The sequence below is a fragment of the Erinaceus europaeus genome, chromosome 12, assembly GCF_950295315.1.
Source record: "Erinaceus europaeus chromosome 12, mEriEur2.1, whole genome shotgun sequence".
In the NCBI taxonomy this organism is placed as follows: Eukaryota; Metazoa; Chordata; class Mammalia; order Eulipotyphla; family Erinaceidae; genus Erinaceus; species Erinaceus europaeus.
This window is the reverse complement of record NC_080173.1, coordinates 55,804,795-55,828,258: the sequence shown is the minus strand read 5'-3', so window position 1 is coordinate 55,828,258 and position 23,464 is coordinate 55,804,795. Positions and strand designations below refer to the sequence as shown.

Genomic DNA, 23,464 nt, shown 5'->3' with positions numbered 1-23,464 from the left:
TCCAGTGCTCTGGGGGGTCAGTTGGTGGCATACCCAGGTAAGTTGCACATAGTACTAGGTGCAAGGACCTGAGTTTGAACCCCTAGTTCCCCACCTGCAGGGATGACACTTCACAAGCAGTGAAGCAGGTCTGCAGGTGTCTTTCTCACTCTCAACTTCTCTCTGTCCCATCTAATAAAATGGAAAAAAGACCGCCAGGAGCAGTGGATTCCTAGTGCCAGCACTGAGCCCCAGAGTTAACCCTGGAGGTAAAAATAAATAAATAAATAAAATAAATCAATCCAGTGCTCTGCCTCAGGCTTGAAAGTTGCTTGCATAGCCATTATGCTATCTCACCAACCCACAAGATTCTATGCTGTGGTTTCTCTCCCTTTCTATCTGAAATAGCAGCCTGGAGTGAAGTCCTGGTGACGATATTAAGTACATATAAAAGAAAAGCTAATAATATAAGAATTACTCATCCATTCATAGCAACTCAGGATAACATAGACATTTATTTTTACTTAAATTACTTAACTAATATATATATATATATATATATATATATATATGTATGTATAGGACATTAAATATAGTGACCTCCTAAGAGGGAAGTGATACTGAGAGAAAAGTTGACTTGTGAATTTGGGGTTTATCCTTTCACTTCTTATTTTAGACATCTACTACAGATACATGTAACTATAAACTGTATATGGTATTGTTTTGGGGATACTTTAACAAAATAAGATTTGTGTGTGAGAGGGAGGACTAGAGCACACTTTGGAATATGTGATGCTGGGGATTGAAATGTATTCCATTACATGAATATACCACTGTGAAAACTATGAGTTATTATGAGAGAGAAGGAGAGAGAGAGAGAGAGAGAGAGAGAGAAGAGGCAGGCAGACAGACACTGAGGGAGGGGGCATGTGTGGGTGTAGGGAAAGAGTCAGAGAGAAAGGCCAGAACACTGCTCAGCTTTGGTTTATGGTGGTGGCATCACAGGCAAGAAAGTCTTTTGCAGGGCAGGGGAACTAATATAGTGGTTATGCAAAGAGACTCTTGCTGGAGGGTCCAAAGTCCCAGGTTTAATTCCCCTGCACCACCATAAGTCAGACCTGAGCAGTGCTCTGGTTAAAAAAAGGGGGGGGGGGAGTCGGGCGTAGTGCAGTGGGTTAAGCGCACGTGGCGAAAAGCGTAAGGACCGGCATAAGGTTCCTGGTTCGAGCCCCCTGCTCCCCACTTGCAGGGGAGTCACTTCACAGGTGGTGAAGCAGGTCTGCAGCTGTCTATCTTTCTCTCCCCATCTCTGTCTTCCCCTCCTCTCTCCATTTCTCTATGTCCTATCCAACAACGATGACTTCAATAACAACAATAACTACAACAACAAGAAAAAAACAAGGGCAACAAAAGGGAAAATAAGTAAATATAAAAAAATTAAAAAAGGTCTTTTGCATAATTATTATGCTTGTCTCCCCAGCCCCCTGTATATTCTGTATTCTGTACTGCTACAAGATTTGCTGCAGTAATGCTCAGTGCTTGTATGAGACATTTACAAAACTTTATACTTTAGGAGGCCAGTTGGTGCTATACATGTTATAATGCTCAAGGACTCGGGTTGTTTTAAGTCCCCAGGCCCCATCTGCAGGGGGAAAGCTTCACAAGTGGTGAAGCAGTGCTGTAGGTGTCTCTCTCCCTCTCTATCTCCCCTTTCCTCTCAATTTCTGGCTGTCTCTATTCTAATAAATAAATAAAGATAATAAAAAAACTTAAAAACCACATAAAGCTTTGTGCTTCATTTAGAAGCAAGATGTTGGGCCTGGGTGGTGGTGTACTTGGTTGAGCGCACATGTCACAGTGCACAAGGACCTGGGTTTGAGCCCCTGGTCCCCACCTGCAAGGGGAAAACTTTGCGAGTGGTGAAGCAGGGCTGCAGATGTCTCTCTGTCTCTCTCCGTTCTCCATTCCCATTATCCCCTCTCAATTTCTGGCTGTCTTTATCTAATAAATAAATAAAGATAAGAAAATCTTTCTTAAAAAAAGAAGCAAGATGTTATGTTTTAGGATTTATACTTTTATCAATAGTATGTAAGAGTTATTACCTATACTTTTGCCAACATTTGATACTTTCAGGCTTTTAGTTTCTTTTGCCAATATGATATGTACAAATTATTTGTTTTGATTTATTTTTCTCAGATCACTAGTGTGGTTGAACATACTTTCTTAGATTTATTGATTTGTGTGTGTGTGTTTTGCTTGTTTTATTTCATTTGGCACCTGGCAACAGCCTGTATCTGACTAGCTCTAAATCATATTTTACAATAACTTTATAGTATTTTCTTGTGTAAGATTTATTTATTTATTTATTAGACAGGTAGGAAGAGAGAGGAAGAATCAGACATCACTCTGTTACCTGTGCTGCCGGGGATCTAACTCAGCACCTCATGCTTTTGAGAGTCTAATGCTTTATCCACTGTGTCACCTCCTGGTCAAGTGTTGGATTTCTCAAGCATGGGGTCCCTAGTTCAGTCACTGGAATCCCATGTGCCAGAGTGATGCTCTGGTTTTCTTCCTCCTCATTCCTCATCCCTCCCATGAAAAATAAAATCTAAAACAAACAAACAAAGAAGACCTAAGAGTGACCCAGGAGGTAAGGCAATTAGTCTCAAGTTTGAGCCCCAGCATCCTGGGTACCAGAGTAATATTCTGGTGCTCATCCTTCCATTCTTCCATCCATCCATCCATTCATCCATCCATCCATCCATCCCTCCCTTTCTCCCTCCCTCCCTCCCTCCCTCCCGCCTTCCTTCCTTCCTTCTTCCTCCTCCTCCTCCTTCTTCTTATTCTTCTTCCTCTCTCTCTCTCTCTCTCTCTCTCTAACCCTACCCTCCCCAGCTGTCTTTAAAAATAGTGTACTGTTCTTGTTTCATGGATACAGTGACTTTTCTTTGGGCTCTGAATATATTAATTATAGTTTTAATTTGTTCCTTGTTTTTTCTGTATCCCCAGAGGTATCATACCTCCCCCTTTATTTTTTGAAAGTTTTGGTTTTTCTCTTTCAAGTTGGAACTCCTAGTGCCTGATACCCTTTAATTATTTCTTTAGGTTTTAAGAATGAGGCATTAAAAAAGGAGAGTCATAAGCTTTGTGTGTCTGGATCCAGTTTGTTGTCTTTTGGGAACCTAAATTTTAGTACCCCATGGTCTTTCCTCAGAGATGTTTGACTTGTTCCAAAGAAAGATAATAACCTTTGTGGGAGAGATTATAATGAGAGATAAGCTTAGTTATTAGGGGAATCGTGGTGAGCACAGGCACGGAGAGGGATCTTGTGACTATTACTGTTTACTATATAGATTTTAATCTCTCTTTTCATTTGGCACCTGATGTCCAGTATCCAAAAGTCTAGATATCTCTTTTTGAATTGATTCAGAAAGCACATGTTTTGTCTTATGTGTGGATAGGCAAGGAGGACCCACTTGCTGAGAGAGAGAGAGAGAGAGAGAGAGAGAGACAGAGACAGACAGAGACTCCTGGCACATGTAGCATTGGGAACTGTAAATCTCAGATGTGCAAGCCCTATGCTATACCAGTTTGAGTTCTTGATATTTCCATATCTGTAAGTTATCTCCCAGTTTTGAATTGTTATTACAAATAGTGCTTTAACAGATATTTGTACATACCCCTTTGTGCTTATTTATTTATACAAGAGCACTTCTCAGCTATGGCTTTGGTGGTTGGGAGATTGACCCTGAGATTTTGGAGCCCCAGGCATGAAAGTCTAACCATTTTTTTGCTATAGGTTACTTTTTCACTCAGCTAGACACACAGGCTTGCACTCACACAAGCCACCTGGGCTGTATGCATGACAGAGCATGCACCTTACCTGTTGAGCTCTCTCTGCAGCCCTAAAGGATTTTCTCTCTTCATTTTATGAAATATTTATTTAGAGAGATGGGTTGGGGGGGTGAGAGGGCGCAGAAAGGGGGAGACACTAAACTTCTGCTTAGCTCTGGCATGAAGGATTGACCTGCAGTGTCTGGAGCCTCAGGCATATAAATTGGTGCTGTAATAGACTGAATTAACACATACCCCCACCTCTGTTCTGTGTGTGTGTGTGTGTGTGTGTGTGTGTGTGTGTGTGTATTTAACTTTGGGAGTTTGCCTTTTCAGAGTATTCATTCGTGTTTTTTTTTTTTTTTCCAGAACAGTGAGGCAAAGCAAACCCTATAAGCCAGCTGGACTCGAAATCATTTTGCTTCATCACAAAGCTTATTCTCTGTAGATCCTGACATAAGTCTGTATTGTTTACTGCTACCAGCGTCCCCATCCCCCCCCCCCCCTTTTTAAAGTCTCTGGTTGCTCCTAGGAGAGTTCATTCTTCGTGAAATTATGCCAGTGTTGTTGCTGACTGACCTGTTATTGGAAGGGGAAGAGGTGTCATACATGCTAAGACTTCATTGACATGTTTGTTTTTGGGTTTTTTTTTTTTTTGCCTCCAGGGTTATCACTGGACCTCAGTGCCTGGCTGTTCTACTGCTCCTGGAGGCCATTTTTCCCATTTTGTTGCCCTTGTTACCCTTGTTGTTGTCGTTATTACTGTTGTCATTGCTGCTGCTGTTGTTGGATAGGATAGAGAGAAATTGAGAAAGGAGGGGGAGAGAAAGATAGACACCTACAGACATGCTTCACTGCCTGTGAAGCAACCCCCCTGCAAGTGGGGAGTCAGGAGCTTGAACCGGGACCCTTATGGGATCTTTAAGCTGGGCCTTGAGCTTTGCAACATGTGCGCTTAACCCTCTGTGCAACTGTCCAACCTCCATCTTTCCAACCTCCATCTTTCCTAGTCTTTATCCCTCTGGGAGCATGGACCCAGGGTCATTATGGGGTGTAGAAGGTGGAAGGTCTGGCTTCTGTAATTGCTTCCCCGCTGAACATGGACGTTGGCAGGTTGATCCATACCCTGTATCTCTTTCCGTAGTGGGGCAGGGCTCTGGGGAAGCGGGACTCCAGGATACATTGGTGGAGTTGTCTGCCCAGGAAAGTCTGGTTGGTAGCATCATGGTAGCATCTGGAATCTGATGGCTGAACAAGAGTTAACATATAAAGCCAAACAAATTGTTGACTAATCATGAACCCAAAGGCTGAATATTGCAGGTGAAGACTCGGGATCTCTGTTTTGAAGATAGCTACTAGGCCTATTTCAGTTATATTCCTAAGGGCCCATGACTATACTAGTTTTTTCCTTAGCCTGACATCTGATATGCAGGTGGACCCAGATTATTGTCTGGGGAGATGTAGTTCCCAAATATGGGAAAGGTGTATAAATATTATTGACTGTAAACCCCTTCAATTTGACTTTATTTTTAATCAGAGAGGAAGGATACAGAGGAAGATTCAGAGAGAGAGAGAGAGACCAAAGTACTGCTCAGCTCTGGCTTATGGTGGTGCTGGAGATTGAATCTGGGACCTCAGAGACTCAGGCATGAAAGTCTTTTGCAGAACTGTTATGCTGTCTCCACAACACAGCAGTTAATTTTGTACATTCTATTCATTTTAATTTCCTTGAGGGAAAAGTATGGATTATGTGTGTGCTTTGTAATGTTTTCATAATTTCTAGTCCTTTTCCTGTGAAGGGAAACAGCAGAAACAAGCGATTTCCATTTGGAGATAAACTGTCCTGTTAGTCCCAAAGATGATAAAGCAAAACAACTCTTGGTAGTGGGGTAATAGCATAATGATTATGCAAAAGAAGCTTTGAGGCCCAGATTCTATTCCTGCGCCACTTTAAACTGGAACTGAGAAGTGTTCTAGTAATCTCTCTCTCTCTCTGTCTCTCTGTCATATTTACTTAAGGTGCTATAAATGTTTAGTTGTTAAAATAACATGAACAAGTTGGAATTGTCTAGGTCTCCATGATTAAGAGTGAGCACTAACAGATGTAAATTATGCATATTCTTCTATAGCCAAACTGGATCTCTAAGAAACAGTAGACATGGAACTGTATCCTTGATGATGTTTCTTTTATCAGTCAGAAAAGAGTTCTAAATAGGCAAAATAGTGGCAGTTTTCCCCCTTCTCAGTTTTTTTAATATTTGTTTATTCCCTTTTGTTGCCCTTGTTGTTTTATTGCTATAGTTATTATTGTTGTTGTTATAGATATCGTTGTTGTTGGATAGGACAGAGAGAAATGGAGAGAGAAGGGGAAGACAGAGAGGGGGAGAGAAAGACACCTGTAGACTTACTTTACCGCTTGTGAAGCGACTCCCCTGCAAGTGGGGAGCTGCAGGCTCGAACCGGGATCCTTATGCAGGTCCTTGCGCTTTGTGCCATGTGTGCTTACCTTGTTGCGCTACCTCCCAACTCCTCCCTTCTCAGCTTCATTGAGATAAAGTTGACATAACATGTAAGACATATTTTAATGTTTTATGCTTAGGGTATCATAGTGTATAATAACATAGGTATATACTGCAAAATAACTGTCACAGTAAGATTACTCAACACATTCATCACTTCATATAGTTAACTTTGTGTGTGATGGAAACTTTAAAAATCTATTCTTTTTAAAATATTTATTTAATCCCTTTTGTTGCCCTTGTTTTATTGTTATAGTTATTACTGTTGTTGTTATTATTATTGTTGTTATTATTTACTGTTGTTATTGATTTTATCATTGTTAGATAGGACAGAGAGAAATGGAGAGAGGAGGGGAAGACAGAGAAGGGGAAAGACAGACACCTGCAGACCTGCTTCACCGCTTGTGAAGCGACTCCCCTGCAGGTGGGAAGCTTGAACTGGGATCCTTACACTGGTCCTTGAGCTTTGCGACACCTGCGCTTAACCCATTGCGCTACCGCCCGACTCCCTATTTACTTATTAATGAAAGTTCTTGGGAACTTTCATTAATAACACTTTGGACTGGAGAGATAGCCTAATAGGTAGGGCATGCGACCCAGGTTGCGCTCTGGTACCATATGGAAGAGCCAAGAAAATTGGGGAAGCTCTGGTACTATGGTCTCTGTCTCTGCCTCTTTGTCTCTCCTCTCTCTCTATCTGAGTGAAAAATTTGGGTGGGATCAGATGTAGCAGTGCCACCCCACCCACCCTCCCCCCAATGAGTGAGCAGTTGTCAAATGATGATAGTAGTTGTGCAGGCATAGCATGGGATTTGCATTTTCAAAACCCTGGCTTCAATCCCTTCACTGCATATGCCATGGAGGTGCTGTGATCTCATTAAATAAGTACATATATCTTTATAAAAAGATTAAAATGAGATTTGAGGTTTGACAGTGATCTAATGTTAATCTTTTTTGAGTGTTAGGTTTAGTTGGCAGAGATAATTCTAGCAGTGCTCTCTTTTCCTTAGGAATTTAAAAACAGTGGCTCAGGTGATACAGAAAGTAGACTGTCACTAATCAGATACTCATTCAAATATTCATACCACTCATTCTATTCTCTTTATCTTTTGAATATTATATATAAAATCACATTAAAATTGTCTTGGGGCAGCTGGGGAAGTGGTTCAATGGTAAGAGCGTGGGACTCTGATGCATGAGGCTCTTGGTTTGATCCCTGGCACCAAGTGCAGGAGTGCTGCTCTGGATTCTTTCTCTTTCTGCTCAAGTAAAGTTTTCCTCATAGGAATCTCTCTCATTACAAAAAAATCAAATGAATCTTCACAAGAATTTGTCTTGAGACGTGGAAGATAGCAATAGTTACATAAAAGAGGCTCCTGCTTGAGACTCAGAGGTCCTAGATTCAGTTGCTAGCATCACCATAAGCCAGATCTGAGCAGTGCTCTGGGGGGAGAGAGGGGAATCTTAATTCAGATGAATCTGTAAGTATACTAGTTAAAGGATTTATATATTTGGAGTAGGGTGTATACATTTTTCTTTCTTTTTTTCTTTCTTTCTCTCTCTCTCTCTCTCTCTCTCTCTTTTGTCTCCAGGGTTATTGCTGGGGCTTGGTGCCTACACCATGAATCCACTGCTCCTGGAGGCTAATATTCCCATTTTTGTTGCCCTTGTTATAGTTGTTATTGTTGTCATAGCTGTTGTTGGATAGGACAGAGAGAAATTGAGAGAGGAAGGGATGACAGAGAGGGGAGAGAAAGACACCTGCAGACCTGCTTCACCATCTGTGAAGCAACTCCCTTGCAGATAGGGAGCTGGGGGTTTGAACCCGGGTCCTTACGCTGGCTCCTGTGCTTTGCGCCACGTGCACTTAAACCCCTGCACTACTGCCCAGCTCCTGGGTGTGTACATTTCTTTTGGAGTACCTGTTATATGAGGAGAAAATAATTTTTATAAACAAATATTTTCTCTTGTTTTACCAACAGAACCAATTTTGTTATTGCACCTATTAGATTTTCCTTTCAATTTCTGAAGTCCACCCGGTTTTAAATAAGGACATTGTCTTTGGCTTATAAAAGAACTTAATGTTTAGAATTCTTTTATGTATAATGTAATGGAGATATTGAAGGAAGATTTACCTAGTACTAGTAATTGTGCTTTTTTATGTCAAAATACTCTTTATATTTGTAGTTTTTATAGAGAAGCTAAAAAGCTCTCTCTCTTTTTTTTTTTTTTTTTTTAGTTAATGCTTCACTGTGATTCTTGATACCAAGAAACACAGTTGTTAAAATATTAACATTTTGGGAGTCGGGCTGTAGTGCAGTGGGTTAAGCGCAGGTGGCGCAAAGCGCAAGGACCGGCATTAGGATCCCGGTTTGAACCCCGGCTCCCCACCTGCAGGGGAGTTGTTTCACAGGCGGTGAAGCAGGTCTGCAGGTGTCTATCTTTCTCTCCTCCTCTCTGTCTTCCCCTCCTCTCTCCATTTCTCTCTGTCCTATCCAACAACGACAACAACAATAATAACTACAACAATAAAACAACAAGGACAACAAAAGGGAATAAATAAATAAAATAAAATATTAAAAATAATTTTAAAAAATATTAACATTTTACTTCACTAATGAAAATATTGTGCTTTTCTTCTTTATCAGAAATTCATTGAATTTGAAGATTCTCAAGAACAGGAAAAAAAAGATTTACAGACACGAGTGGAATCTCTAGAATCCCAAACAAGACAACTTGAACTCAAAGCAAAAAACTATGCTGACCAGAGTAAGTAAAGACACTTCTTGTCATAAGTACCTTGGAGTGTATTCCAGTAGTGCAGTGACTCATGACATTTGACTAAGATTCCAAATATATACTTGGAGTTGTCATCTAGACTCAACGTTGAGACCTGGGAGCTTGTTTTTGTTTTTAAAAAATGTCATTTACATTTTCATGTGGTATTTGAATCTAGAGAAACAACTGAATCAAGTATACCTATAAGACTCTCCAGTTTTGCTGTAGCTTTTGTTTGTAGTTAGCATCGTGCTGTATCCATGTGCATAATTGTGGGGTGTATGTACATGGATCACTCTGCTTTTGTTGAAGGTCTCAAAGTTTCCTTGGTTCCTGTATTGCTTTAAATTTTAAAACTGTAAGAAGTTCTAACTTTGACGTAGACTATTAAAAACTACCGAATTTCCTTTCTTATTCCTTTCTAATGGAAAAATTAGAGCTTTTGTGGGAATAGAGTAATTTTCATTTTCTTTCTTCTTCTTTTTTTTCTTTAATATTTTATTTACTTATTAATGAGAAACATAGGAGGAGAGGGAAAGAGCCAGACATCACTCGTACATGTGCTGCCGGGGATTGAATTCAGGACCTCATGCTTGAGAGTCCGATGCTTTATGCACTGCACCATCTCCTGGACCAGTTTTCATTTTCTTAAAAACATAAGAGTTTTATATGTTATTCTTTATTTAAAAGTAATTATTGTTTCAAACCATGGGGATGATACTCCCTTTTATTGGCTGTTGAAAGTGATTCCTAATTAAGTCAAATTTAGAAAAATAAATGATGATAAAACTCATGACCATTTTCCATGTTTGACTCAGGCAGTGAGACAACTCTGAGTTTTTCTTTAAGCCTTATGCTTTCAGGCTCCAGAAGGGCAAGAGATGACTAGCAGTCAGTCTTCTTACATCACCCACTAAGGTGACATAGTGACAACTGTTCGTGCTGGATAACTGACAACTCACTCTAGGGCTGTTCAAAAACCCAATAGTGTAAAACTAGAACCACCAGGTGATCTGGAGCTCAGATATTCTAGAGTTCAAGGACCACTCACATGTGTTATACAAGGGCACCACTGAGTGTTTGGTAACAGAAACTTATTGGAGGGTGACAAAATTAACCCATGTGTTAAGTCTTTGTACTTTCAGGCTGGTTAGGCACCCAGAATGTTATATATCTTTCTTTTGTTAATACTGACTTTATTGAGTGCATCTGTACTTCTGCTTTGGAAATTTGAGGTATTAATAGAGGTATACGTCAGAGTCCACAATGCATCTTAACACAATCAAGAAAGACACTTAACAAGTATAGTAGTACTAAAGTCACATTATTACCTTTCAGCTATAATAGGTCAAGGGGTGGGGGACCTTTTTTCTGATAAGGCCCATTTAGATATTTATAATATTGTTTTTAGGCTATACAAAATTATCAACTTAAAATTTAGTACTTTTTTAAATTTAGAATTTATTCATTTATTTATTCATGAGAAACTAGGAGAAGAGAAAGAACCAGACATCACTCTGGTACATGTGCTGCCAGGGATCGAACTTGGGACCTCCTGGTGGAGAATCTAATGCTTTATTCACTGCACCACCTCTCAGACCACTAAAATTTAGTACTTAATGCTGCTGTGAAAAACGTTCCTACACTTACAGAATTTCTAGTCCTGCCTATGCTAGTTCTGCCTATGGTTGCCTTGGTATGGCCAGTCCAAATGATAAAACTTGCGGGCTGGACATTCTCTGCCCTTACTCTAAACAAACAGTATTGTGGCTTTTGTTAGCTTTTGCTACAATTCAATATATATATTCAGTATTTAAAGAGGACAAGTTAGATATTGAAAGTGCTTTAATTCTAATTTGATGTGTTTTATATTAGAGTTTATATTGTATTTTAGAGTCAGACACTAAAGGCACAATTGATAGAAGCATCTTACCATTATACCTATTAATTTTTCCTTTGATTTCTGAAGACTACCAATGTTTAGATAAGGATTTTTTTCTCTTGACTTAGGAACTTGATGTTTAGAATTCTTTTATGCATAAGGTAACAGGGAATTGAGGAAGTTTTACCTAGTACTTGTAATTGTACTTTTTATAACAGAGTGTCTTAAAGCTCCTTTTCTTATACTTAATGAACATACATTTTATCTTATCTTTTAAAAATTTATGTATATATATATTTATTTCCCTTTTGTTGCCCTTGTTTTTTATTTTTTTTGTTGTAGTTATTATTGTTGTTGTTACTGGTATCATTATTGCTGGATAGGACAGAGAAAAATGGAGTGAGGAGTGGAAGACAGTGAGGGGGAGAGAAAGATAGACACTTGCAGACCTGCTTTACTGCCTGTGAAGCAACTCTCCTGCAGGTGGGGAGCCGGGTGTTCGAACTAGGATCCTTAAGCCAGTTCTTGCGCTTTGTACCACATGCACTTACCCTACTGCGCTACCGCCCGACTCCCTATTTTATCTTTACCAGAGCACTGCTCAGCTCTGGTTTATGGTGGTGTGGGGATTGAACCTGAAACTTAGGACCCTCAGGCACAAGAATCAGTTTGCCTAATCCCACCCTGAATTAGTTTTATTATATACACTTTATCCCTCTTTACTAAAATTAAAATTGCTTCTATTCATTTTTAGTAAATATAAAAAGAATATATTAGTCTCTTAAGAAAGTGATTAATAGGGAGACCACCTGGGACCGCAGCAAGGCAGGACTAGAAACACTTCAGGAACCTACCAAACCACCCGTTCCAGATGCTAGCACGATGCTAACCCGACTTCCCTGGACAGACAACCCCACCAATGTGTCCTGGAGCTCTGCTTCCCCAGAGCCCTTCCCCACTAGGGAAAGAGATTGGCAGGCTGGGAATATGGATCAACCCGTCAACGCCCATGTTCAGTGGGGAAGCAATTACAGAAGCCAGACATTCAACCTTCTGCATCCCACAGTGACCTTGGGTCCATACTCCCAGAGGGTTAAAGAATAGGAAAGCTATCAGGGGAGGGGTGGGGATACAGAGTTCTGGTGGTGGGAATTGTGTGGAGTTGTACCCTCTTATCCTGTGGTTTTGTCAATGTTTCCTTTTTATAAATAAAAGATTTTTAAAAAGTGATTAATATCAGAAGTTGTGAGAGTTGTGATTATCTATTTTCAGTGGGCAAACGCTAGAAGAAGTGTCCCAGATTTGTAATCCAGTCCAGAGAGCCCCGTTCCATACCAATTAGTAAATATTATCTTGGGATAAATTTGATCTGGGAACTTAATTTTTATTATTAATATAATTTTTCTTAATTAATTTCTCCCATAAAATATCTGCTATGTCTCTCTCATTTATTTTACTAGAGCATTGCTCAACTATGGCTATTGGTGGTGCCAGGGATCAAGCTTGGGACTTCTCACATCAAAGTCCTGAGCACTTAGACTGCATTGTTTTCCCTGTCTTGTTTTCTTATCTTCAAATAAATCTTGATATCTAAATAACTGTTAAAGAATTTTGGGCACAGTGAGATTTTGCACTGGTAGAGTGCTCTTCTGAAATAAATAAAATAAATCTTAAAACAATTTAACAACTATGGCTAATCACAATTGTCCATCCAGAAGCACCAAGTGATTTGGTCCATAACCTGAGGTTGAGACAGTTAAAAAAAATTTTTTTTTCCTCCGTTGTTGCCTTCATTGCTCTGTGCAAACTTTTTCAGGTTGGAGGGTGGATGGTTGGTTGGGGTGGGAAAGATACCATAGTGCTGATGCTTCCTCTCCTGTGGTTGGGACTGGATTCCAACCCGGGCCATGTGCATGACAAAGCAGCTTCATCCAGTGAGTTATCTTACTGGACCTGGTTGATTTTATTTTTTTATTCTTATATTTTTTATTTTAGTAACATCTATATAAAACTACTGGAGAAAGATTATGGGAGAAATATATTGACTAATTTTATTCTACTCAACTTTTCCTCCCCCAAATCTCTAATATGAATCAGAGCCCTATATTAATATTTTAAAATTATTATTAAAGTTTTTAAATGTACCAGGGAATGAACTGAGGGCCTCACATATGCATGATGTTGCTTATCAGCCTCCTGGGTCCATTTCCTTCGCTCCTTCCCAGATGTCTGACACCTTAGCATTATTCTACTGTTCTTGGAATACCCTTTTGGTGCTGTCCATGATATTTCCATGTAGGATTGGACCTTGAACTCCTGGGTTTGTGCATGGCATAGTGCTCTTTTCTAGATGAACTATTTCCTGACCCCATGCTACCTCACTCCTGTTAAAAATTTTTTTATTAGTGATTAAATATTGATTTATAAAACTATAAGATAATAGGCATAACTCCCCACTTTTCCCACCACCAGAGTTCTGTCCCCATTTCTTCCATTGGAAACTGCATTAGTTCTCCCAAGATGACAAATATGGGTTGACTATTATTTCTAGATCTATCTATATTTATATATAGTTGCTTATTTTTTCTATGGTCCTTTTTCTTCCTTTCTGAGTCACACCTACTATTTGAGTGTCTCCCCCCCTCCCCCCTTCTCCCTCCTTCCCTCTATGTGGATCCTGATGGAACTGGCGTTCAGAGCCCTCTGGTCATCTTCCCCTAACATCTGTTTTAAAAATTTGTAGTGAATCTTAAAAAATAGTGTGTGTGTGTGTGTGTGTGTGTGTGTGTGTGTGTGTGTGTGTGTGTGTGTGTGTGTGTGTGTCAGAGACACAGAGAAAGACACCAGAGTTCTATACCTGGGCCCTTAGGCACGGAAGTCAAGTATTATGTTCACAGTAAGATACCTCCCTATCTGTTAAACTCTTTGCTTATTGTTATTGCTATTTCTTAAAAAGGTGGTTGCAGAGACCAGAGAATATTCTGTTCTTTCTGTTAGACTCATTTATTCTTTCCTATATAATAGATAACAATGTCAGGACTATTTAACCTTTTTTTTTTTTTTTAGATTTTTTTTTTTTAATTTTTTTTTTTTTATTTAAGAAAGGATTAGTGAACAAAAGCATAAGGTAGGAGGGGTACAACTCCACACAATTCCCAACACCCAATCCCCATAACCCACCCCCTCCCCTGATAGCTTTCCCATTCTCTATCCCTCTGGGAGCATGGACCCAGGGTCGTTGAGGGATGCAGAAGGTAGAAGGTCTGGCTTCTGTAATTGCTTCCCCGCTGAACATGGGCGTTGACTGGTCGGTCCATACCCCCAGTCTGCCTCTCTCTTTCCCTAGTAGGGTGTGACTCTGGGGAAGCTGAGCTCCAGGACACATTGGTGGGGTCTTCAATCCAGGGAAGCCTAGCCAGCATCCTGGTGGCATCTGGAACCTGGTGATTGAAAACAGAGTTAACATATGAAGCCAAACAATTTGTTGAGCAATCATGGATCCCAAGCTTGGAATAGTGGAGAGGAAGTGTTAGGGAGGTACTCACTGCAAACTCTAGTGTAGTCCTGCTTTCAGGTATATATTTTGCAGTAGTTTATGGATACGTGTGCACATAAGCTCTCTCTCACAGAAACTGGTGTATATCTAGGTTATGGGACTTTGTTAGAAAGTGAACTACCTGAGATGAAATTAGAGTGTACTATTAAAGGAAAGGTCTCACCCGAGTAATGAAGCTGAAGGGTTGTCATTCCACACGTGAAATTTTTAAAAAATATTTATTCCCTTTTGTTGCCCTTGTTTTATTGTTATAGTTATTACTATTGTTGTTATTGATGTCATCGTTGTTGGATAGGACAGAGAGAAATGGAGAGAGGAGGGGAAGACAGAGAGGGGGAGAAAAAGATAGATACCTGCAGACCTGCTTCCCTGCCTGTGAAGCGACTCCCCTGCACGTGGGGAGCCTGGGGCTCAAACCGGGATCCTTAACGTGGGTCCTTGCGCTTTGCGCCAGGTGCGCCTAACCCGCTGTGCTATTGCCTGACTCCCAGGACTATTTAATCTCAATCTTACTATGATTAAGATTAATTACTGCTCTTTAAGACTGTATAGGGCCTGGGAGGTAGCTCAGACAGAAGCCTGATTTACCACTTAGTAGGACCTGGGTTTGAACCTTTACATCACATGGGAACACCATGAATGACAGACACCAGGGGTAAAGCCATGAACAGCAGAGTGGTGCTTCCTTTCTCTTTCTCTCACCCTTTCTACTTGGGGGTAAAAAAAGAAAGGAGAAACAAAACTAACAAACTAATGAAAAAACAAAGAAAATTGATTTGGGAGCAGTAGAAGCTTGTGGGCTCAGACCCTTAGTCCCTTTTACCATCTCCATCCACCAGCCTTCTAGCCCCTCATCACTGGGGCTCTGTGCCTGTACTACTCCACAACACCAACAGATTTTATTCCTTCTTTCCAGGTAGAGAGTGGAAGACACACACACACACACACACACACACACACACACACACACACACACGAGAGAGAGAGAGAGAGAGAGAGAGAGAGAGAGATAGAGAGAGAGAAACACAAAGATGGGGAGGACACCACAGTACTCCAGTACTGTTAAACTTCCTCCCCAATAAAGAAATAAAATAATAATAATAATAAAAAACTTCCTCTGTGTCGTGTTCCCATGTGGTAACTGGGGTTCAAATCTGAGTCCAAGTACTTGGTAAAGTGTGCCCTCTTCCTAGCGAGATATTCCCGGCCTCTCTGATTTTTGTTAAAATTAAAGCAATTGCTAGCCAATGTCTTTTATTTTCATTTTAAAAAATGCTTTAAATATTTTTGTGTTTCCAACATCTGTTTTAAACAAGTATTGATTTAAGGCCATAGAAATTACTGCTGATACACAGACCTCTACCATCATCAACGGTGGTGGAAGTAGAAGAGGTCTGGGTGTAGTTTTTTTTTCTGTTCATTTCCCTTTTCGGCATCCCCTCTCCTCTTTTTGTTTTTAATGAAGGGGAGAGCAAAGTACTCGTCTACCACTTAAGACGTTCTGTTTAGTTTTTTTTTTTAATATTTATTCCCTTTTGTTGCCCTTGTTTTATTGCTGTAGTTATTATTGTTGTTGTTGGATTGGACAGAGAGAAATAGAGAGTGGAGGGGAAGACAGAGAGGGCTAGAGAAAGATAGACACCAGCAGACGTACTTCACCGCTTGTGAAGCTACCCCCATGTAGGTGGGAAGCCAGGGGCTTGAAACAGGATCCATAATGCTGGTCCTTGTGCTTTGCGCCACCTGTGCTTAACCTGCTGTGCTACCACCCACATCCCAGTTTGTTTTTTTTTATCATTGTCCTGGTCATTATTATTATTGTTGTTTTTGCTGTCGTTGGATAGGACAGAGAGAAATGGAGAGAGGAGGGGAAGACAGAGGGGGAGGAAAATATAGACACCTGCAGACGGGCTTCACTGCCTGTGAAGCGACTCCCCTGCAGGTGGGGAGCCGGGGGCTTAACCCGCTGCGCTACCGCTGAACTCCCAGTTTGTTTTGTTTTTATGTGGTGATAGGGATTAAACTCTAGGCACCCTCATGCAAAGCATCTGCTCCACTGCTGAAGCATTTTCCTTGTCCTCTGTATCATTTTTTGAGTACTGTATGACAAATGTATTTTGTCCTGTGTGTGTGATTTTTAGCTATGTGCTCAACTGCTGAGCCATCTCTCTGACCTCTCCCATGTTTATACTTGTATAATCTACTAGAAGTTTTAACTTTCTCTCTTTTCTTTTCTTTTCTCTCCTTTTCTTTTCTTTTCTTTTCTTTTCTTTTCTTTTCTCTTTTCTTTTCTTTTCCTTTCTTCTTTCCTTCCTTATTTTCTTTTTTTTTTTTTTAAAGATTTTGCTTATTAATGAGAAAGATAGGCGGAGAAAGAGAAAGAACTAGACATCACTCTGGTACATGTGCTGCTATGGATTGAATTTAGGACATCATGCTCGAGAGTCTAATGCTTTATTTATTTGTTTATTTTATTACTAGAGCACTGCTTAGCTCTGGCTTATGGTCGTGTGGAGGTTTGATTCTGGGACTTTGGAGACTCAGGCATGAGACTCTCTTTGCATAATCATTATGCTATCTACCCCTGCCCTAGAAGTTTTAATTTTCTATGATAGTACCTATTAATTCTAACTGACATAGTTTAGAGGACATATCTCTTTAAAAATTAAAAAAAATATATTGTAGCCACAGTAGAAGTATAACTTCTGTCATGAAGATGGTTTCCTGTGTTAAAAACAGAAGTTTTGGTTATGGCTACTTTCTATTTGAGAAACAAAACAAAGTTAAAGAAAAAAAGGAATTGAATTAAAGCACGCACTTTATGTCCTTTAATAATACAAAATAATTTAAAAATTAGGTCATGATATGATCTCACAATGTGAGAAGTTGAATACACACACACACACACAATTTTGTGGCCCTACTTGATTGTGGAAATTGTTATTTTCAAAAAATGTAGTTTAATTTTTGAAAATAATAATTTCTACAATCAATTAGGATTTCCCATGAATAAAGCTTTTTTTTTTTTTTTTAAGGGCCGAATGTTATTTTTTGGGGACAGCTATAACACATCTTTATTAGTCTACATTTTGTGAACCTCATGGTAGAATCTAATATATGTTTGGTGTAGAATTAAGAAAGTTACAGATTGAGAGAAAACTTATTGGTGCTTTTCTAATGCATGAAGAATCTACAGTAAACCTTATCATTAATAATGTGATCGTCATCCAGGAGGTGATGCGGTGGATAAAGCATTGGATTCTCAAGCATGAGGTCCTGAGTTCGGTCCCTGGCAGCACATGTACTGAGTGATGTCTAGTTCTTTCTCTCTCTTCTCCTATCTTTCTCATTAATAAATAAAATCTTTTAAAAAATAATGTCATCAGAATGGATTATATGTCAGAAAACACTTTTTTTTTTTTTTTTGACCAGAGCACTTCTCAATGCTGGCTTGTGGTGGTGCTAGGGATTGAACCTGGGACCTCAGAGTATGGAAGTTGGTTGTACAAACTGGTGTGTTATATCCCTAGTGTCCAAAATCTATCTATCTCTCTCTTTTTTCTTAAACCAGATGCCTGTTCAGCTACGGCTTTTGATGTTAATGGGGTTTGAACTTGGAACTTTTAGTGCCACAGCCTGAGGATCTTTGTGCATAAATACTATGCTATCTCCTCAGTTGATTCTAAAATGCCTTTTATCTTGATTAGTTCTACCTGGAATGGTTGTGGTACACAAATTTTGGTCATTGGAATTAGTGCAGTCACTGTTTTGAGTGGGAGGAAGAGGCTATGTATGTGAACTTCTTGTCTTTTACCCGTATATACTATATGCTGACTCGCTTAATCTTTATTAATGAGAGAGAGAACTGGCACATCACTTTGGCATATACAGTACAGTGCCAGGGATCAAACTTAGAACCTCATGCCTAATATTCTTGTGTTTTGTAGTTGCACCTCCTGGGCCCATACCATGTTTTTAAAATACTGTGTAAATGTATGTGTGCACACAGATATACATACACATATCTATTTTTTCTCAACACTATTGTGTCTTTGTTATATAATATTTAATATTTTTGAAAGTATGATTTAAATCATAGAGTGAGTTAAGAGAGCGAGAGGAAGAGGGGGGAGAGTGACAAGCTAGAGTACCACTTCTGCCTCTGGTGTACAAGTCCTACAGTTTTCCAGTGAGCCTCACCTCCTTTCTCTCAAAACAAACTTTAAAGTAATGCCTAGTTTGAATCTGACCTTGATGGTATATTTAAATTTTTTTTTTTTTCTTTACCCTTACATGATCCTCATTTTAGACACATAATGCTATAATATATTTTCAGAAGAGATCTCAAATCTTGTGTGAAATGAATGACTAGATCAAGGTAAAATTAAATATAAGTAAATTTAGAAAAAAAAAACTCTTATAACAATCTTTTTTCCAGTGTAGTAAGTCATAGTCATATTATAGTGGTTTTTTTTCTTACACTCAGAGGTTTTCCTGACAGTTTTCTTAGAATATCGTTAAAGGAAGTAGGTCAAGTAGTATGAACATTTTAGTGGTTTCTGGTATGTAGTGGCTGTGAATCATTTCTAGTGTGAGCCAAATTGAAGAAGTAAAATTAATTACAGGTTTCATTTTGAATTGCTATATACAATAAACAGTTCTTTATCTCACAGCTGATAAAGAACTGTTTATTAGATTCTCTTAGCAAAACTCTTACCATTAAAATTCATGAATTTAGAGACATGACTTTCCCCATGAATTGTGGCGGTAGTAAAATTTAAATAGTAGAAAAAAAAAGCAAAAAAAAAAATAGCAATGAATTTGCTACTTTTTAAAAAAATACTTATTTATTCCCTTTTGTTGCCCATGTTGTTTTATTGTTGTAGTTATTGTTGTTATTATTGTTGTCATCGTTGGATAGAACAGAGAAATGAAGAGACGAGGGGAAGACAGAGAAGGGGAGAGAAAGAGAGACACCTGCAGAACTGCTTCACCGCCTGTGAAGCGATTCCCCAGCAGGTGGGGAGCAGGGGGCTTGAACCAGGATCCTTACGCCAGCCCTTGCGCTTTGCACCATGTGTGCTTAAACCGCTGAGCTACCGCCTGCCCGGCTCTCCCCCCTCCCCTTTTTAAACCAGGACACTACTGCTCAACTCTGGTTTCTGGTGGTACGAGGGACTGAACTTAGTACTTTGAAGCCTGAGGCATGAGAGTCTCTGTATAACCATTATCCTACCCATAAATCAGTAACTTAAATCCCTTTACTAAAAGAGACTTATTCTACTATTGCTTCTTCTGAATAAAAATTTGTTTAAAAATACTTATTTATAGGCCTGGGAGGTGGCACAGTGAGTAGGGTACTAAACTTGGAAGCACAAGGTTCCAGGTTTGACCCCCTAGTATCACATGTGACAGAATGATGCTCTGATGTTCTGCTTGCCCATGTTGCATTAATAAGTAAATAATTTATTAGTTATTAATTATTAATTGGGGGGAGGAGAGCGTACCAGAACATCACTCTGGCACATGCAACGCTGGGGTTTAAATTTAAGATCCGATGCCTGAGAGCTTTTTAATCTACTGTGATACCTCCTGGAGATAATATATATATTTTAAAGTTAGATGGCAGAATGTTCTTGACAACTGGAAATATTTGTGGTAGAAACTTAGATTCTGACCTTCCAACTTTTTTTTTTGATAGGACAGAGAGAAATTGATGGGGAGAGGGAGATGAAGAGGGAGAAGGAAAGATAGACACAGATCTGCTACATTGCTTGTGAAGCATCCCCCCTGCAGGTGGGGAGTGGGGGCTTGAACCTGGGTCCTTGTGCATGGTAATATGCGCACTTAACCATGTGTGCCACTGCCCAGCTTCTGCTTTCTATTTTCTTCAACCTCCATATAACTTTCATTTGCTTTTTAAAGTTGGTAATAAGCCAGGTCTATTTATTAATGATGACTGATAATTTAGAACATTTACATCACAAAAGGAAACAGTCTTGTTTAGTTACCAGAGAGCGTAAAAACGTTGTCACTATTTTTCTAATCATGTTAAAAAATACCTTCAAGCCAATAAATGGCTTTCTAAAGCTCTTTACTGTGCCTTAAATTTGTTAGTGATTGTTTTTTTAATTTATCTAGTAGGTCACAAGATTGTAAGATTACAGTGCATAGTTCCTCACCATATTCATCATCAGACTTCTGTATCCCCACCCTCTCACCTCCCCAAGATAACCACTGTAGCCATCACAAGTCTTAAGCTTGCTTGCTTCTGTGTGTTTTGTGTTCCCACCCCCCACCCCATTTATGTGTATCAGTTCTCTAGATTCCACATATGAATGAATAAAACCACTTGGTAGTTGTCTTTCATCTTGTCAATGATTTTTAATATTCTGAAATTTGAATAATAATTTCAATAGGCAACCTTTTTCTTGTCAGTTGGAAATCCTGGGAGACTGCATCGTTATTTCTGAGTGATAAAAGTAGATATTCGGTGATTTATATTTTGTTGAAAGCACATGTTTTTGATAAGGAAGATAAAAGAACTCCTGATTTAAAAAAATGACAAAATATAATTCACTACATAAAATGTGACCTTTATGAGAAACAGAGAACACTAGAGCTGTCCTCTGGTACATTAAGATGCTGAGATTCAAGCTCAGGACCTCATGTTTGAGAGTCTAATGCTTTACATACTGCACCACCCTCCGAGCCACAAAAAGGACCATATTTTTGTCTATTTAATTTTTATACATTTATTACCAGAGTTTGGCTCAGCCCTAGCTAGGAATTGAATCTAGGCCCTTAGAACCTCAACCATGAAAGTCTTTTTGCATAGCCACTGTGTTATTTTCAGAATAGCTGTGGTCCATTTAACTAGCTCTTTATAATATTAGGAGTACATTAATATGTACTATATTTTGAGTTATTTCTATTTTTAGAGCCTGTGTATGGAGGCCATAAGAGTATCTCTATACTAAATAAAGAGTCACAACTTAGAATATTTACTTATTTTATTGAGAGAAAACCATTCCTTCACTTTATGATCTTTGCAGTTTTGGGGAGTCTAACCTGAGGCCTCATACTTGAGTGTCATGCACTCTACCACTACCTGGCCTCTTAAGGATATTTTTCAGAAGCAAGAAGTGTGAGGGAAAGCAGAAAATGGTGATCTATATAAACAGTAACATTGTGTTTTGTGCTTCATTAGGTAATATCCTGTGTTCTTCATAAGCATTTTATGTTTTCTGAGTCAGAGGATTTTTGGTGGTTTAGTTTGGAGAATAGAAGAAAAACAAATGATGTAGTTACTACTTCAAACATATAAAGAAAGAAATGGGTAAGATAGATAACCAATTTGCTTGTAAGTTTGGAAGTTTAAATTAGAGAACATGGATCTATTGGTTTTGGTTTGATCCTAAGGAAAGTATTTCTTGACCAAGGCAGTACTTACAAAAAAGTATGTGCTATGGGAGAGAAAGCATAGTCCCTTTGCATAGAGACTTTAGGAGATTAACTTTTTGTTTTGGATGGCTTAGGTAGCTTCTTCAAGGCAATTAATGCCTCAGCCAGGTCTCTAGTTATCTACTACTGGTAGATTTTTCTAGGGTATCCTCTATTTTAAGGATATGATTGTTGATTCATGAGACTACTTTAGGATTTCACATTGTGTCTTGATTGGTAACATAAAACATTTGTTCCAAGATCATTGAAATTTGGAGAATCTGGTGAAGGACTAAGTTAGCAGATGAGAAGGTTTTATTGTTTTCATATGGTTGTCTGAGATTTGATTGCTTTTCAGTTAGCACATTGAGACTTGATGCTGAATTGTTCAAAGAGAAGTTTCTGAAGGAATGTGTCAATCTTCTGAGGCCAAGCAATAGTTGGATTATCTGCCTTCCGTGAATAGTAAGAACTATTGATTCCTTTTGGGAAGGCACATAATCAGTTGGATATGGCATTCTAGCAGGTCTGTTTCTCTTTCTTCCCACCCATAGGCCTATCAGCAGTCTGATGAGGCAGAAGACAACAGAGATGGAAGGTGTTCCAAACTTGGCAAAGGCCATCAATCTAAGGAGGTAAGCTGATTTTGAGCAGGCAGAGCAGGTGACTCTTCCTGCCTTAATCATATCCTCTTGCTCTTCGGAAAGATGACTAGAAAGAGCATTCGAAATGAGGCTTAAGTAACTCCATGGCTATATAATGGGGGGGGAGGGGCATTGTAGATCAGTCTTCTTCTTGAGGCTCTCCCTGTCTTCCTTTTAGAAATCTTGATTTTCCCCAGCTGCACCCTGGAACTCAAGTAGCTTCTTAAAAAATGGTAGATTAGTTAACTGTTATGGGATTGAAAGAATTAATAAGAGAAGCTTGTTTATTTTTAGTTAATATCAGGTTGTGACTAGTTTGAGTAACATTGTGTTGTTTGAGGATGTTTCCTGAAATTATTTTGAGGTTTGGGTCATATGGAAACTAGGAACTACTATATAAGAAAAGATCTTTTATTACAAATCACATATAATGCAACAAAATGAGTAAACTTTATGGTTCAGGAGGTTTATAGGGGGGTTTCTGTTGTTCCTGTCCAGAAGGGCCTTTCTTTCTCTTCTACATCTTTCCTTCTTTCTTTCTTTCTTTCTTTCTTTCTTTCTTTCTTTCTTTCTTTCTTTCTTTCTTTCTTTCTAAACTTACTGATTACTTTGTGAAATCCAGTACTTTTCAATGAGCATCTAGAGATCCTCTCACAAGTATTTAGCTTTGTCATTTTTTTTGTACCTTGGACCTTGAGAAAATTGAGTTCATTTACCGTTACACTGATTATCTTTTTCTTTTCAGAAAAGAACAGTTCTGAATTTGTATTATAACATCTTGGTAGTTAATTCATATACCTAGAGAGATACTATAATAATATTTAAAATC

At 39.0% G+C, this 23,464-nt stretch overlaps 1 protein-coding gene across 6 annotated transcripts in view; it reads left to right on the top strand.

Moving 5' to 3' along the window:
• Positions 1–23,464, top strand: part of SPAG9 (sperm associated antigen 9) — a 157,933-nt gene that overhangs the window by 19,155 nt on the left and 115,314 nt on the right. For 5 of the 6 annotated variants that reach the window (XM_007525556.3, XM_007525554.3, XM_060203750.1 and 2 more), the window contains exon 2: positions 8,981–9,101. In XM_007525556.3, coding sequence (XP_007525618.1) covers positions 8,981–9,101 — 121 coding nt within the window. Of the gene's footprint in view, positions 1–8,980; positions 9,102–22,607; positions 22,627–23,464 lie in introns of those variants that run through there. The other variant, XM_060203753.1, reaches the window with a different exon arrangement.